Source organism: Eptesicus fuscus, chromosome 20, assembly GCF_027574615.1.
Source record: "Eptesicus fuscus isolate TK198812 chromosome 20, DD_ASM_mEF_20220401, whole genome shotgun sequence".
In the NCBI taxonomy this organism is placed as follows: domain Eukaryota; kingdom Metazoa; phylum Chordata; class Mammalia; order Chiroptera; family Vespertilionidae; genus Eptesicus; species Eptesicus fuscus.
This window is the reverse complement of record NC_072492.1, coordinates 36,942,129-36,955,561: the sequence shown is the minus strand read 5'-3', so window position 1 is coordinate 36,955,561 and position 13,433 is coordinate 36,942,129. Positions and strand designations below refer to the sequence as shown.

At 52.4% G+C, this 13,433-nt stretch overlaps 1 protein-coding gene across 8 annotated transcripts in view; it reads left to right on the top strand.

The window, feature by feature from the left end:
- The first annotated feature begins 7,321 nt into the window (after positions 1-7,321).
- Positions 7,322-13,433, top strand: part of HDAC5 (histone deacetylase 5) — a 34,277-nt gene continuing 28,165 nt past the window's right edge. For 4 of the 8 annotated variants that reach the window (XM_054709129.1, XM_028157135.2, XM_054709130.1 and 1 more), the window contains exons 1-2: positions 7,328-7,481; positions 12,931-13,144. In XM_054709129.1, the coding sequence (XP_054565104.1) occupies positions 13,123-13,144 (22 nt within the window). In that variant the 5' untranslated portion in view covers positions 7,328-7,481; positions 12,931-13,122. Of the gene's footprint in view, positions 7,482-12,930; positions 13,145-13,433 lie in introns of all 8 variants that reach the window. The other 4 variants (XM_054709132.1, XM_054709134.1, XM_054709133.1 and 1 more) reach the window with 2 other exon arrangements.

Here is a 13,433-nt window from a genome sequence, read left to right as displayed (position 1 = left end):
TGGAATCGAACCTGGGACCACTCAGTCCACGGGCTGACGCTCTATCCACTGAGCCAAGCAGGCTAGGGCATGAATTCTTAATATAAGTACTCTACACAACTATTATTTATCTGAAACTCAAATTTAACTGGGCATCCTGTGTTTTTATTTGCTAATTCTGGCAACCCTAGTCTGGAGTCCTTGCTCTTGCGGCATCCCTGGGGCAGGGAAACATCTGGGGATGGCCATCTGGGCTTACCTACTCCAGGGCAATTCTACAGAGCCTGGGAGAAGGAGATGGGGCGCTCAGGAGCTGGAAACTGCAGGCGAGAGAGGGTGGGGGTTGCGATCCTTTCTAGTGTGGAAGGTGAGTATCTTGCTTGGAGTGAAAGTGGTCAGTACCATTTCAGCTGGTTCAGAACCAAGGAGTGGTAAGACCAAGGCTGGCGGTCAGGGTGGGGCTCACCCTTTGCCCTGCTATGCTAGCCCTTCACACAGGTACTCCATGGCATGCCCAGCAACCCACCGAGGAGGATGTCATTGTCCGTTGTTATAGGTGAGGAAATAGATTCTAAGAGATTACGGTAAGTACATTTCCAAGTTCACAGCTAAGTATCAGAGCATCAATCCAGGTCAAGGTCTTTACTCTCTCATTGGGTTGAAATCCAGTGGTTAAACTAAACAGGCTCTGGGCTCCCATAACCTGGGTCAGATCTCTGCATCTTCACTTACTGGATTTGTAGCTTTTGGCCAGTTCCTTAATTCTCCTGCACCTCAGGTCCTTCATCTTACAACTGGGGATAATAATAAGAATAATAATGCGTACCTTGTGGGGTTGGGAGGATGAAATGAAAGTCTGCTGTCTGCTGCTCTGTCTGTCCACTGGGCAGGAAGTGTCCTCATGGATGTGCCAGAGACCCTACTGCTCGAGGATGATGGAATGTGTCCTCAAAGAGTTCCCAGGAGAAAAAGGACATGACTATCTCTGTCTATTTGGGGAGACCTCTCAAACCTAGAGAGACCTCATCTGGGTGCTACACCCAGGGAAGAAAGGCAATTGGGCCAGTTTTTGTGTGGCTGTAGTCCACGTCCCTCCATATATCACGTAAGGACACTGCGTCTTATCCTCTATTATCTCATGACCTTAGGGACAAGAGGACCTTCCAGAATCACACAGCCCAACCCTCCAATCATAGAGGGGACACTGAGTCTTAGAGAAGGCCAATGACTTGTCTGAGCTTCTATAGGCAGAGCTGGCCGATGTCTCCCAGGCTCCTTCCTTCCCCACTGCTCAACCCTGCTTCTTGGGACTCGGTTGTTTCCAAAGGATCATAAGCTCCCAGAGGGCAGGCACATGTATACCTTCTGTCCCCTCCCTGACATGCATGTCCTGCGCAGAGACGACACTCTGGAGGAGCTGTAGACATGTGGGATGTGACTGGCCATAGCTGTCCTTGCACCGTTGTGTTCGTGCGGCCTTGGCTTCTCAGCAGGCAGCCAGGGACCACATACAGTCCAGGGAATCCTGGGCCTCCGCTCCGGGTTCCAGTAGGAAGGTGGGGAAGAGAACAGGTTCCCTTTTCAGTCATCCCCCGGGACCTCCTGCTCTTTTTGCTGTTAGAGGGGTAAGAAGGCTCCATGTGGGCCACTCCATGTCCAAGGATGAGAAGCCTTGTCCTAGGGTCCCACCTCTGTCCCAGGCCTTCTGGTCACCTGCTATCCTGTGGCTGCTGTGCGAGCTCTTGGCTGATGTGGGACTATAGACCAGGGGACTGTAGCTCTTCTCTGCTCTCTCCTCTCTCTCTCTCTCTCTCTCTCTCTCTCTCCTTTTTTTTTTTTTTATTTAAGGCAACATGAAAAATGATGATAACTGCATTCAGAATAGTCTTCATTCACAGCTTGTTCTAGGAGCTGGTTTTCCCCAGGCTGGGTCATTGCTGAGTGTAGAGACAGTAGCCTTCTCCCAATCTCTCCCAGGAAGGCAGGAGCTAGGAGGCCTGGGAAGGGACAGAAAGTGTCAAGGGACAAGTGAGGCTCTCAAGTGAGGAATGACTGAGGCTCTGTCTCCGATCAGGCCCTCCTTTCTTTATTTCTTTTTCTTTTTAGCCACAACTCTAGAATTGTTAGCTATCAGAGCTAGAAAAATCCTCAGGAGCCATCCATCCAATCATACCATTTTACAGATGAGGAAAATGAAGCCCAGAGGGGTGAAGGTTTGCCTAGGAGCCTGTCAGTTGCTCTTCCTCCAAAATCTCAGTCAGGCGTGATTCTGTGCTGGATGCTGGCTTGGAACCAGCTTCCTTCTGCCCTATGCCCAGAGGGAAAGGAGGAAGAAAGGAAGGGAAGAAAAGGGGGGGGGGAGGAGGAACAGTTTTGCCATCCTTCCTTTTCAGCTTCATCCATGGTACCATCAGAACTGTCTCTAGCTGGAAGGAAGGAAATCTAGTCCAACCATCTCATGCTACAGGTAAGGAAACAAAAGGCCCAGAGAGAGGAAGGGACTTGTACAGTGTCACACAGGGAGACCTGGGCCAAACTCAGGTATCCTGAGTTCAACTCGAATAACTCAGTCCTCAAAGACACGCCTTTGCTTCGTGCCTTGGGCACATGAATTGTTTTTCCCTGAAATAAATTCTCTTCTGGATCTTCAGAGTATTGTAAAAAGCCTATTGACAGCCCTGGACCTTAAAGCATCCAGAAAGCATGAAGGTCCAGCTTAAACATGGAAGCCTAGTACTATGCTGGATGTGATCACACCTGCCATCACATCTAAGGGGGAATTCACGAGTGTCAGAACTGAAAGGGAATAGAGAATAGAAGTTCTGTTTCCCAGATAAGGACACTAAGGTCCAAAGGGGAAATGACTCATCCAAGGGATGGAGCTGGTCCTAGGACCCAGGTTTTCTCATCTCTTGTCCTGTTTGTTTGATTATTTGTAGTCCCCACAGTACCTAGCATTGTGCCGGCCTCATACATTTTCTCTCATTTTTTTTTCAGTAGCAATACTAATGACCATTTATTGCCATGCCTGGTTTTGTGCTAAGCTTTTGTGTGTGTGTGTACTTTGTCACCACAGACTTATAAGGGAGGTACTATTCTACAGGTGCACAAACTGAGGTGCCTGAGATAACATAATTTGACAAAAACACACAGAGAAGACGTGGCACAATCAGGCTCCCACTTACAGTACTGCGCTTTACCCATACTAAAAAAGACCCGGAACCCAAAGGCACCACAATCTCCACCACCTACCAACCTTGCCCCCGAGTCAATATAGATGTCAGACACCTGCAGACCCAGACCGCTGACCTGTCCTCAGAGATCAGAGATCATGGAGAAGTCCTCAATAGAGGCATCCCTAGCATGGAGCCCCAACCCTTGGCTGACGCCATAACTGTCAGTATGCTCAATAAATTCTTGCTGAATGGAATAGGAACACGGTGCCTCATGTACAAGTTGCCCTTGGTAAATGTAAAAGCTTTAAAGAATGCATATTTCCGAGATCTAGTGATTTTCTTGGGTTTATCAGCTCAGTTCTTTCTTTCTTTCTTTCTTTCTTTCTTTCTTTCTTTCTTTCTTTCTTTCTTTCTTTATATATAATAATAATATATATATATATATTATTTTTTTACAGAGAAGAAGGGAGAGGGATAGAGAGTTAGAAACATTGATGAGAGAGAAACATCTATCAGCTGCCTCCTGCACACCCCCTACTGGATATGTGCCCGCAATCAAGGTACATGCCCTTGACCAGAATCTAACCTGGGACCCCTGAGTCCGCAGGCCGACACTCCATCCACTGAGCCAAACCAGTTAGGGCTCAGCTCAGTTCTTTCTTGTTCTACATTATTTTCTGCCTGAGGCTGTATTGAGGCAGAACTAGACTGTTTCCACTCAGACACTCATTGGAGGCCATCAGGGCCGCTTAAGTATTGTCCCACCAGAGAACGGAAATGTGAGCTAGACCACTCTGGCCAGAGGATCCCAGAGCCTCTGGAATCCTGCCCATGGATCTGAGGATTTCCACCGTAGGAGAAATTCTGGGTGAGAGTTTGAAGGTGAGGGAGGGCACATTGGAACTGGGTATCCTGTCTGTTCCCCAAGCAATACTAACTTCAGAGGGCATAGACCCTGGGTGAGTGAGAGGGGGTGTGGAGGAGATGGGTTCGCTGTCAGTACAGCAGGGTCCACCAAGCAGGGAGGAACATTGCTCTCTCTCCTGCTCCAAGTACTGGCCAGGACTCTTCTCATGATTCCAGGCAGGAGTAGCAACTCCCAGAGTCCCTAGTGGTGTTGCTTAACACTCCTCATTCCCCTCCCTAGCCCTGATGCCTCTTCTCAAAGTCCAATAGTGCTTCCAACCTGCCCGGTTAAATATCTGGCTCTCCTCCAAGACCGATTTTCTTCTACCAAGAAGCCAAATTCACCATTGGGTCCCAGGGTCAGAAGTTCTACCTTGGGACACTGAGGGCGTGGTTAACAGGACATCCCCAGGACACCTGTTTCCATGGTAAATGGTCCTAGCAAGGGCCTACCCTAGTTACTCATAACAAAAGACACTTTATTCTCTGTGAGGAACTCTAAGTTCCTTAAAGACAGATTCATTTCTATATTCCTAGCACCTACTACAGGCACTCAAGAAACATGTAGAATGAATGCAGAATTATTTAACACACACTTAGCTGAAAAGGGGAAATCTGAGGGTTAGTCAGGGCCCCATATGGTGAATTATATTAACTTCTAGGACATTTGATCACTGGGGACTAAAGTGACACAGTCTCAGGGACCACCAGAAAAGGGGGCTAGAGTGCTGGGCTTGGGAGCTTAGCTGCCCCAGGCCCTGTTCCTTGTGTTTAGGGGACAGACAGAGAGACCTAGATTTGAATCCCTGTTCCTGCTTGCATGAACTCAGTGCTTTGGGGCAAGTTGATTATTTCTCTCATCGACGGAATCAGAAGTGCCTAGCAGGTGTTCCACAAGGCAGTCATTGACATATGTCATACCAGATGGAGGATTCTGTCTTCACGTTCTGAGATCTCAAGAGAAGAAATTCCAGTCTTCAGTATCCTGGAGTCTTTACGGAATACCTGCTATGTGCAAGGTGATGAAATAGGTGCTGGAAAGGCAACAAGAAATATGATCTTACCTCTTTTCTCAAGTGGCTCATACTCCGTTTGGGGAGCCAAAACATAAGGATGGAGAAAGCAAAATGCCAACCCAACCCAACCCAACCCAACAGGAGACAACATAGGCTGAACAGAAGTGACAGCAAATGGGTGGCACCATCAATACAGAACAGAGTCAGGAGGACCCCTGTCTTGGAGTGACATGGGGTAACTTGGTGGGCGCAGGCTTTCTGCTCAGAGTCCATTGTCCAGTCAAAAAAATGCTCACCTTGGCTTAACCTTTTAGTACTCCTTCATTTCATTTAATAAATATTCACTAAATCTTTTTTTTGTTCCAGGCACTGCTGGGTGGAAATGTGTGGATTCTGCACTCAAGAAGCTTACAGAGTTGGACACTGAACCAATAACGCCATAAATAGATATATATTTACAAATGGTTATCAGAATCTATAAAAGCATATATAAAGTTAGTTCTGGAGATGGGGTTCAGGAATTAGCATTTTGAACAAACTTCTCAGTTAATTTGTAAGAACCCTAAAGTTTAAAAACCACTTTTCTGGGCCAGATACAGATTTCAGTGGGAAAATCAGAAAGTTTTTAAACCCTTTCTTTGATTAGATTTGTGTTCTAAAAACAGTCACTCTGGTTTTGGGAGAAGGCTGGGATGGGTGCAGGGAGTGGACTAATTGGGGAGGCAGCTATAGTATCTGAGCTGAGGGGTGATTTGGCTTAGTACAATGGGTGGGGTTGTAGATGTGTCTGGGGCTGGAGCGGGAACTGATTTATGAGATACTTTGTAGAAACAATCTTTATCAGTTTGCTCCAGAAATATTTATGTATGTCACTTACTTTTTCTTATTAGATGATACATGATCGTTGCAAAACTTCAGGCATACAGGAAAAGATAAATGAGAAAACAAAGGTAAATATTTTGGTATTTATTCTCCTGGCTTCTTTCTATACACACATACTCAGACATATGGATCTAGTTTGTTGTTTACAACAACGGAGCAATTCTATAGTTACTAGTTTGAATCCTGATTTTCAAGAAAACAATATAGCATAAGCATCTTTTCAGGTCTTTATGGACATATCATTTTTATTTTTTAAATATGTTTTATTGATTTTTTACAGAGTGGAAGGGAGAGGAATAGAGAGCTAGAAACATCGATGAGAGAGAAACATCGACCAGCTGCCTCCTGCACACTCCCTACTGGGGATGTGCCCGCAACCAAGGTACATGCCCTTGACCGGAATCGAACCTGGGACCCTTCAGTCTGCATGCGGACGCTCTATCCACTGAGCCAAACCAGTTAGGGCTGGACATATCACTTTTGATGTCTGGATAGCATTCCACTGAATGAATGTCCCCTAGTTTATTTGCCAATCCCTTACTATTGATGGATATTTAGGTTGTTTCCAACTTTTCACATCATTATAAACAACCTCTTTCCTGCCATATTCATTTTGGAGACATATTTATTTCCTTAGAATAAAATTTGCTAGTGGAATTACTGGACTATTGACAAACTGTCTAGGTTTAACCACACATATTCATATGGTGTCCTAAGGAGAGCTGCAGATGAGAATGGCACCAAAGACGGGTTGTAGATAAGGATGGCATCAGAGACCGGAAGTCTTCCTTTTGAAGGCCTTGGACGGTTACAACCATACCCTGGCTTTTCCCCATTTTTTCCCCTCCCCTGACACGGATGTAGTGTGTGAGGTCAGAGCTCAAGATCTGTCCCAGCCATCCACCCCCAGCCTGGCATCTCGGCAGGGGCCTCCGAGGACTCCCCTAGACCCTAGTAATCCGCCCCCCTTCCCTAGTTCCCCTCCCCCACCGCAGCAGGGCGTGTTAGGAAGAAGCTTAGGCAGGCGACGATTGCACCATCCACGGTTTGAAAAGGAAGTCGAGGAAGCGCGGGGAGGAAAATCAGGTGTCCCAGAGGCTGAGCCCCAGCAGTCAGACCCGGCCGCCTGCAGCGCTCCTTCCAGCACTATTCGCTGGGCTCGATCCCTGGCCTCCCACCCCCTTCCCAGCGCAGCTCTACGCGGGGTACCAGCCCTTTAAGGAGCTGTTCCAGTGGCGCCGCTGGCCCCGCCCTGCAGGGAGGGCCTAGCGGGAGGGGAGGGGTTGGTGGTAGATGAAGCGGCGGGAGGAGCGGGGGGGGGGGGGGGATGTCTATTTTTAGCTCTGGGTCGGGTCACGTGACGGGAGTGACGTCTCCGAATGTTGTTGTTGGTGGCGGCGGCGATCGGAGCCGGAGGAGCCGCCGCAAAGATGGAGGAGCCGTCGGGGAGGCGCTGCCGCTGCCGCCGCCGCCACTGCTGCTGTCGCCGCCGTCCGCGAAGCTGGAGCTCGATCCACAGGGGGTGAGCTCACCGCACCACCCGGATCCCACCTCCCCCGGGCCCCCGGGACGCGAGGCGGCGCACCTTCTCCTGCCGTCGCTGTCCGCGGGCGCCCCCCGCGCGCGCGCCCCGTGCTCCGCGCTCCTCACCCCGCGCCCCCTTCCTTCCTCCCGGCTCCTGGCGCTGGCCGGCGTCCCCCGGGGGGAGCATCGCCCGCCCGGGAGCTGGGCCTCGGGGTTACTGCGCGCGCCCCTCCCCGCCCCTCCCATGCAGGGGCGCCTTCCTGCAGGTAAGGGAAGGGCCCACCTTCCCGTGACCCGCAGTCCCAAATGGCCTGGACGCGGCCGGATCTGTCTGATTTGCCCCCTACCGAGTGGCGCATGTTGGGTTGCAGAGCGATTTTGAGCCCTGCACCCAGATTCTATGCAGACCCCTCTGCGCTGGGCACCCCTTTCTGGGTACTCTGAGGAGCGCTGCTCACCTCACAGCGCTTCTACCCAGACCTAAGAACGCCTTCTTCATTTTGTGTCCTTGAGTTCGTGCAAGAGGAGGGGGCCTACGGGCCCACCTTACTTCTCTCTCCCATTATTCTCATCCACTCCCCCGTGAGGCCTTACTGCGTTTGTTCCCACCCTCTTCTCCCGTCTGACACCCTGAAGCCAGAGAGAGAGAGAGAGACAGAGAGAGAGACAGAGAGAGCGAGCTAGGAGATTGGAGCTCCGGGCTTCTGGTCTGGGGTGGATGCCCCTCATTTTTCATCCTGGGTCCGTATCTCATGGAGGCGGTGAAATTGCCTGTGTCCTTTAACTTGGGGGAGGCTGCTTCGCTGCCTCACCCTTCTCTGGGGCCCTGGGGAAGATGAGACTGGTTGGGTGATAAGTAATTCATCTGGGAGTCTGGTTGGTGGGGGGGGAAGAAAGGAAGATGAGGGTGCCCCATTTGGGGGAGGAGGTGACCACCTGATACCCCCACTGTTGGCCGCCTGAGATGAGGTGATGAGTAGCAACTGCAGTTGCTTTTGGGGGATGCTCAGGTGACCACTGTTCTTCTGGAGCTTGGAACTAGCTTTGGCTATTGGGGGTGGTGATTGGGTTCAGGGTCCAACTGGGAGGGGAGAATGGAGCCAGATCATAGGAACAAAAGGAGGCAGGGGGTGGGAGATCCGGGACCAGACTGACCGGTGGGACTCTTGACCGGACTGACTTGCAGGACTTGAGCCAGGGTCTGGGTCTTGCCCTGGGCCCTTCCAGGTTCACAGGATATAGGCTGAGAGAGGGTCCTCAGTCTGTGTTCCAGGTACCTGGGCCTTTGAGTCTCCTGGTTTGGAGATGCTGGGCTAGGGATGGTGGGTGAGCCATGTTGGGGGCTGCCTCCTTCATTCCAGTCTCCCCTCCTTCCTCTCCCTCCTGAACACAGAGCTTGGGGAGATCTTGGTTTGCCTCCTGCCCCTCCTCTTGAATCCTCTCTTAGCTCTGTCCCCCCTTGGACTTGGATCTGGGCCATGTCTTGACAAGGCAGACAGGGGTCTCTCTGAGTTAGGGGAGTGGGCCCCCAGTGCCTCCACTCGGTCCTGTATGCTCACCAGGGGCCAGAGAGACAGATACCAGGTGCAAGTTACTTGGGGGCAAGGATGGAGGACGTTAGCTCTGTGCCAGCCTTTCCTTCCTCCCCAACATTTCCTCCTCTGTGGCTGGATCCCGTAATTTGGAGGGAGTGGGGGGCAGCAGTATCACATGCCCCACCCCCTCCAAGTAGCTGCAGAGACAAAGGTTTGCTTTCCCTTCCCTAGGGGTGGCATCTTAGCTGTGTGTTTACAAATGGGGCCCAGGATTGGGGGGAGGGGGGGTAGTTTGTGTTTCTGCTAAAGGGGGAAGGGGGACCAGCTATAGAAGCTGCGGGGGGGGGGGGGGGAGTACAGTCGGTGCCGAAGTACCAGCTGCTCTTTAATAATTAATTCTTCCTACTCACATCCCTTGGAGGAGGGATGTCTGGAACACGGCATCAGGCTCAGCCAGCCTGCTAGAGGATGCACTCCTGTTGGGGGGGGGGGAGAGACTACAAGGGGGGGCGGTTCTTGGCATTTTTGGAGCACTGTCGCTTGCTCATGAATGAAAACCTGATGCCGCCTGTGAGGGGGCCTGTTGTAGCCTATAGTCGACTTTGGCTAATTAAACTTTCTCTGCCTTTCTTCTCCCCTACCCCACCTCACCCCAGCCCCTGGCCCAGCCCTCTCTGGAATGGGGACCCAGTCTGGTAGTGCTGGGAGGGGATATCATTCTGCCGGAGGTTTTAGGGCGAACAGACCAGGTCTTCTGCCCTCTGCCTCTGCCTCCTCCCTCCCTCCCATCTCAAACCCCCCCCCCTTTTTTTTTCTTCTTCTAGAAATAGCAGCCTCCTCCATCTGGTTGGTGCAGATGCCTGGAGCTGCGTCTGAGCAGACAAACAGAAATGGGCTGATTGCAAAAATGAATTTGTCAGCCTGGTGCCTTTTTTTCTCTCCCCTGTTGCCCGCCCCCCCCCCCCCCCCCCCCCCCCCCGCCTTTCTCTTAGTTTGGGGCCTGGACATCCAAGTCAGCTACCCCTCATGGCTCTGATAATCCCAGGCTTCTGGTGGCCCAGTCTGGGGAAGGTACACGGCTGTGGAAGCTCTGGGAGGCTGGGGACATGGTCTCCCATGTCCAAGTCAGGAGAGGTCCTTTGCGCCTTGGGATGGGATGTCTGGGCTTGTAGCTTTCTGATGAAGTCTTTGGAGGCAGATAGCAGATTGTGGGCAATTTTAGGTTCACAGGATTTGGTTCAGACAGCTCACCTGGCCGCCTGTGACCTGGGGAGGGACCCTGGCCACCGTGCTCAGAGCTTGGGCCAGAGCTGGTGTGTCCGAAGGCTGCCAGGTGGTGCTGGTTCCAGAGAGGCCCTCAAGTGGACACCTGACGCCCCAGGAATTCTGAGGGAGTTGTTTGAGGGACAGGATCCCTGCAGGGCAGCACTATAAACTTGTGGCCTTTGGGTAATTACATTACTCTGTATCTCCCTCACCTGTCTGCCCGTCTCTTCCCACCCTCTGCCAGAGTTTTTATTGCTCATGAATGGGGTGTGGGTTTTTTTTTTTTGCCTTAACTGCCCTGGCTTAGCCGTGAGCTTGTAGGGTGAGCTGCTTCCTCATTCCTTGCCCTGCCATCCTCGCTGGACGTTGGAGGTGGGTTTGGATCCTGGGGTCTGACTGAGAGAGTTGATGGGGCGGGCACAGGGCCCTGGGGTCTGCTTACTTATGTCAAGGAAGCTGGGCTGCTCACTAATTTGCCATTCAGGAGCCACACAGCTCTTGGTCCCCCCCAACTGCCCACGGAGACCCTCATATAACAATAGCTAGCACTGATTTTTCTCTGGCAGAGGAGGGACCAAATAGCTCAGGTTTTAACCATCACACTGCCCTTTTTCCACTTCATGCCCCACCCCAGACAAGAATCTACACTTGTCCTGATTAGGCAGTGAATGCTGCTTTGTTTCCCATGGAGGCCCCTGTTCACTGGGAAGGCTTAATGGGGGTATTGGCAGACACTCTACAGGTGGACAGGGCCCAGGGGTCTGCTGCATCCTGCAGGGAGGGGAGGAATCCTGAGCTCTTGGGTGTTCTAGGAACCCCTCCTTTTCTCCCCAGGGGGTGAGGATGATGGGGGCTCAGGACTGATATTGACTTAGTTTTTGTACCTTTGAGGCTGTGCCCCTTCTGCGCATCCTGCTGTGGAGGTGTCTTTTATTAGGCAGATGGGCTGGGCCACTTGGGCTGTTGGGAATCGTGGGAATTTCTGAAACTGTGTACCACAGCCCACGGGAAAGGGTGTGAGCAGGATTGGGCGCCAGGCCGGGTGGGCACGGGCTGGGCACGGGCTGAGCTGCCTGCCCACGCTGGCCCTGCCACAGCACCAACAGCTCCACCTGCTGCATTCCTGAGGTTGGCCCCAGCCCTGCACAGCCTCTTTTGTCCTTGCCCCACACCTGTGCCTGTTGGGAGCCATTCAGCCCCTTCTCTCTGCCTCCTCCCACCTCCCCAATCTGAGGGCACCTTTCTCCAGCTACAGAGTCCAAACCCTGTGGGTAAGAGCAAGCAGCAAGTAGGCCTATGAAGACTTGAAGTCTTCCTAGTGTGTGTGCATGCGTGCATGGGCATGTGTGCATGCCTGTGTGTGTGTGTGTGTGTGTGTGTGTGTGTGTGTGTGTGTTCTGTGTCCCCGCCATGGCTGACTGCAAGGCTACTCTGCTCCATATGGACCCTACTCCTGGGAATCCTTGGTGAGAATTCAAGGCTTACTGAGAATGTATCTTGCCAGGAGGTGGGACTATCCAGAGGCAGGGCTGATCGCCTGTTCCTGGCTGGAAGCATTGTTAGAGCTTAAACATCCAGCTCCTCTCAGCCTCATCTGATCACTTCCTGCTACCTCAATTTCACTGGGTATTAGAGGGCTTACCTTCACTGGGAAGAAAATGAATGAGATCATGTCGGGGGTGCAACGTGGGCCGTTTAGGGGTGGGCTCGGGGTGGGTGAGTGTGTAGTATCTGAGGCTTGAGGACTAGCTCTAGGAGGAGTGGGGACAGGTTGTCAAACTCACGGTCTTTTAATCCTGGGACATCCTCTATTACTATATTGGCCTTGGCAGGCCTACAGCTGGGCCTTTTGGTGCCTTTGTACAAACTGGAAAAATGTGTCCCTTATTCTGGTTGGACTCAGCCTGGGTGACCCATACCCTGGCAGGTAGACTATAGGCTGGATTTCAGACCTTGCACAGGGCACAACCTGCACAACACACACAAAACCCTGGGCTTCGGCCCTGGATCCAAGTCTGGGGGGCGCTGGATGTGGGGTGAACACCTCTGCCTTTCCAAATTCCTGGAAACAGCGTGGGTTATGTGTAGAAGAGGGTGTCCCTCTTTCCCTGACCAGTTGTTAAGTGGGGGAGACCGAGATGGAAGCACATCACATTTCAAGAGTTGGCACAAGGATTAGAGAGTGGGAGGAGGTGACACTCACCTGAGAGCCCCGACTCAGGCTGCTGGGGCTGGGATACCAGTGTCTCCCGTAACCAGGGACCCCAGGTCGGCCCTGCATCTCCCCGCTGCTGTGGACAGAGTTCGAAGCCTCCCTGCACTTCCTCCTTTGGGCGCCTCCAGTCCCACTTGGGCACCCTTGGGGAGCCTGTCAGGTCTCTCCACCTGGCGGTGGGCACTGTCGCTGGAAAAGGAGTTGATTTGGGTGGGACTACTGCAGCCATTTCCCTTCCCTTGAGTGCTGGCAGCCTCGCCAGTTAGAAAGAGAAGAAACCGAGGTTGGGTCCAGGTCTGCCGCTTTCCTCCGTGCCCCTGGGCAGCTGTCCCTCTTCTTCTCCCCAGGTGTAAGCTGACGAGCGCGGAGGTCTTCTGCAGCTCCCAGATTCCTGAGTTGGGGACCTCTAACCCTGCTCCGTCTCTCCCCAGGGATGCCGTTTTGAGTGCCTGACTGCCTCCTCGCCCCGAAGGATGGCCTCGGATGGGCATTAGAGGCACAGCGGCCCCGGGCTCCTGTCCCGTCCGTCTGTCTGTTATCGTCTGTCTTTCTTGACATCACCGCAGCTCCATTCCCTCCCGTCCCAGCCCCCAACGCCAGCTTCCTGCAGGCCCAGAGCCGGCATGAACTCTCCCACCGACTCGGGTAAGAGCTGGGAGGCTGGAGAAGGGCGCCCCGGGTGGCTTTGGCTGCAATGGGCTGTGCATGTTGAGAGCCTAGGCCAGTTTGAGCTGAAAGGGAACAAAGGGGGTCAGGAGTGGAGAAGCATCGCAAGAAAAGACAAGAGGTGAACCTGAAGGTATTGATCCTGGGTTACACCTGAGAATCGATGGGTCGACAGTCTGGACTGGCCCTCGGAGGGCATGGGTCCAGCTCTGTTCCCCATGCCTACCCTCTCAACTAGGGGGCCTTTAGCTTTAGCTGTGTCCTGTCC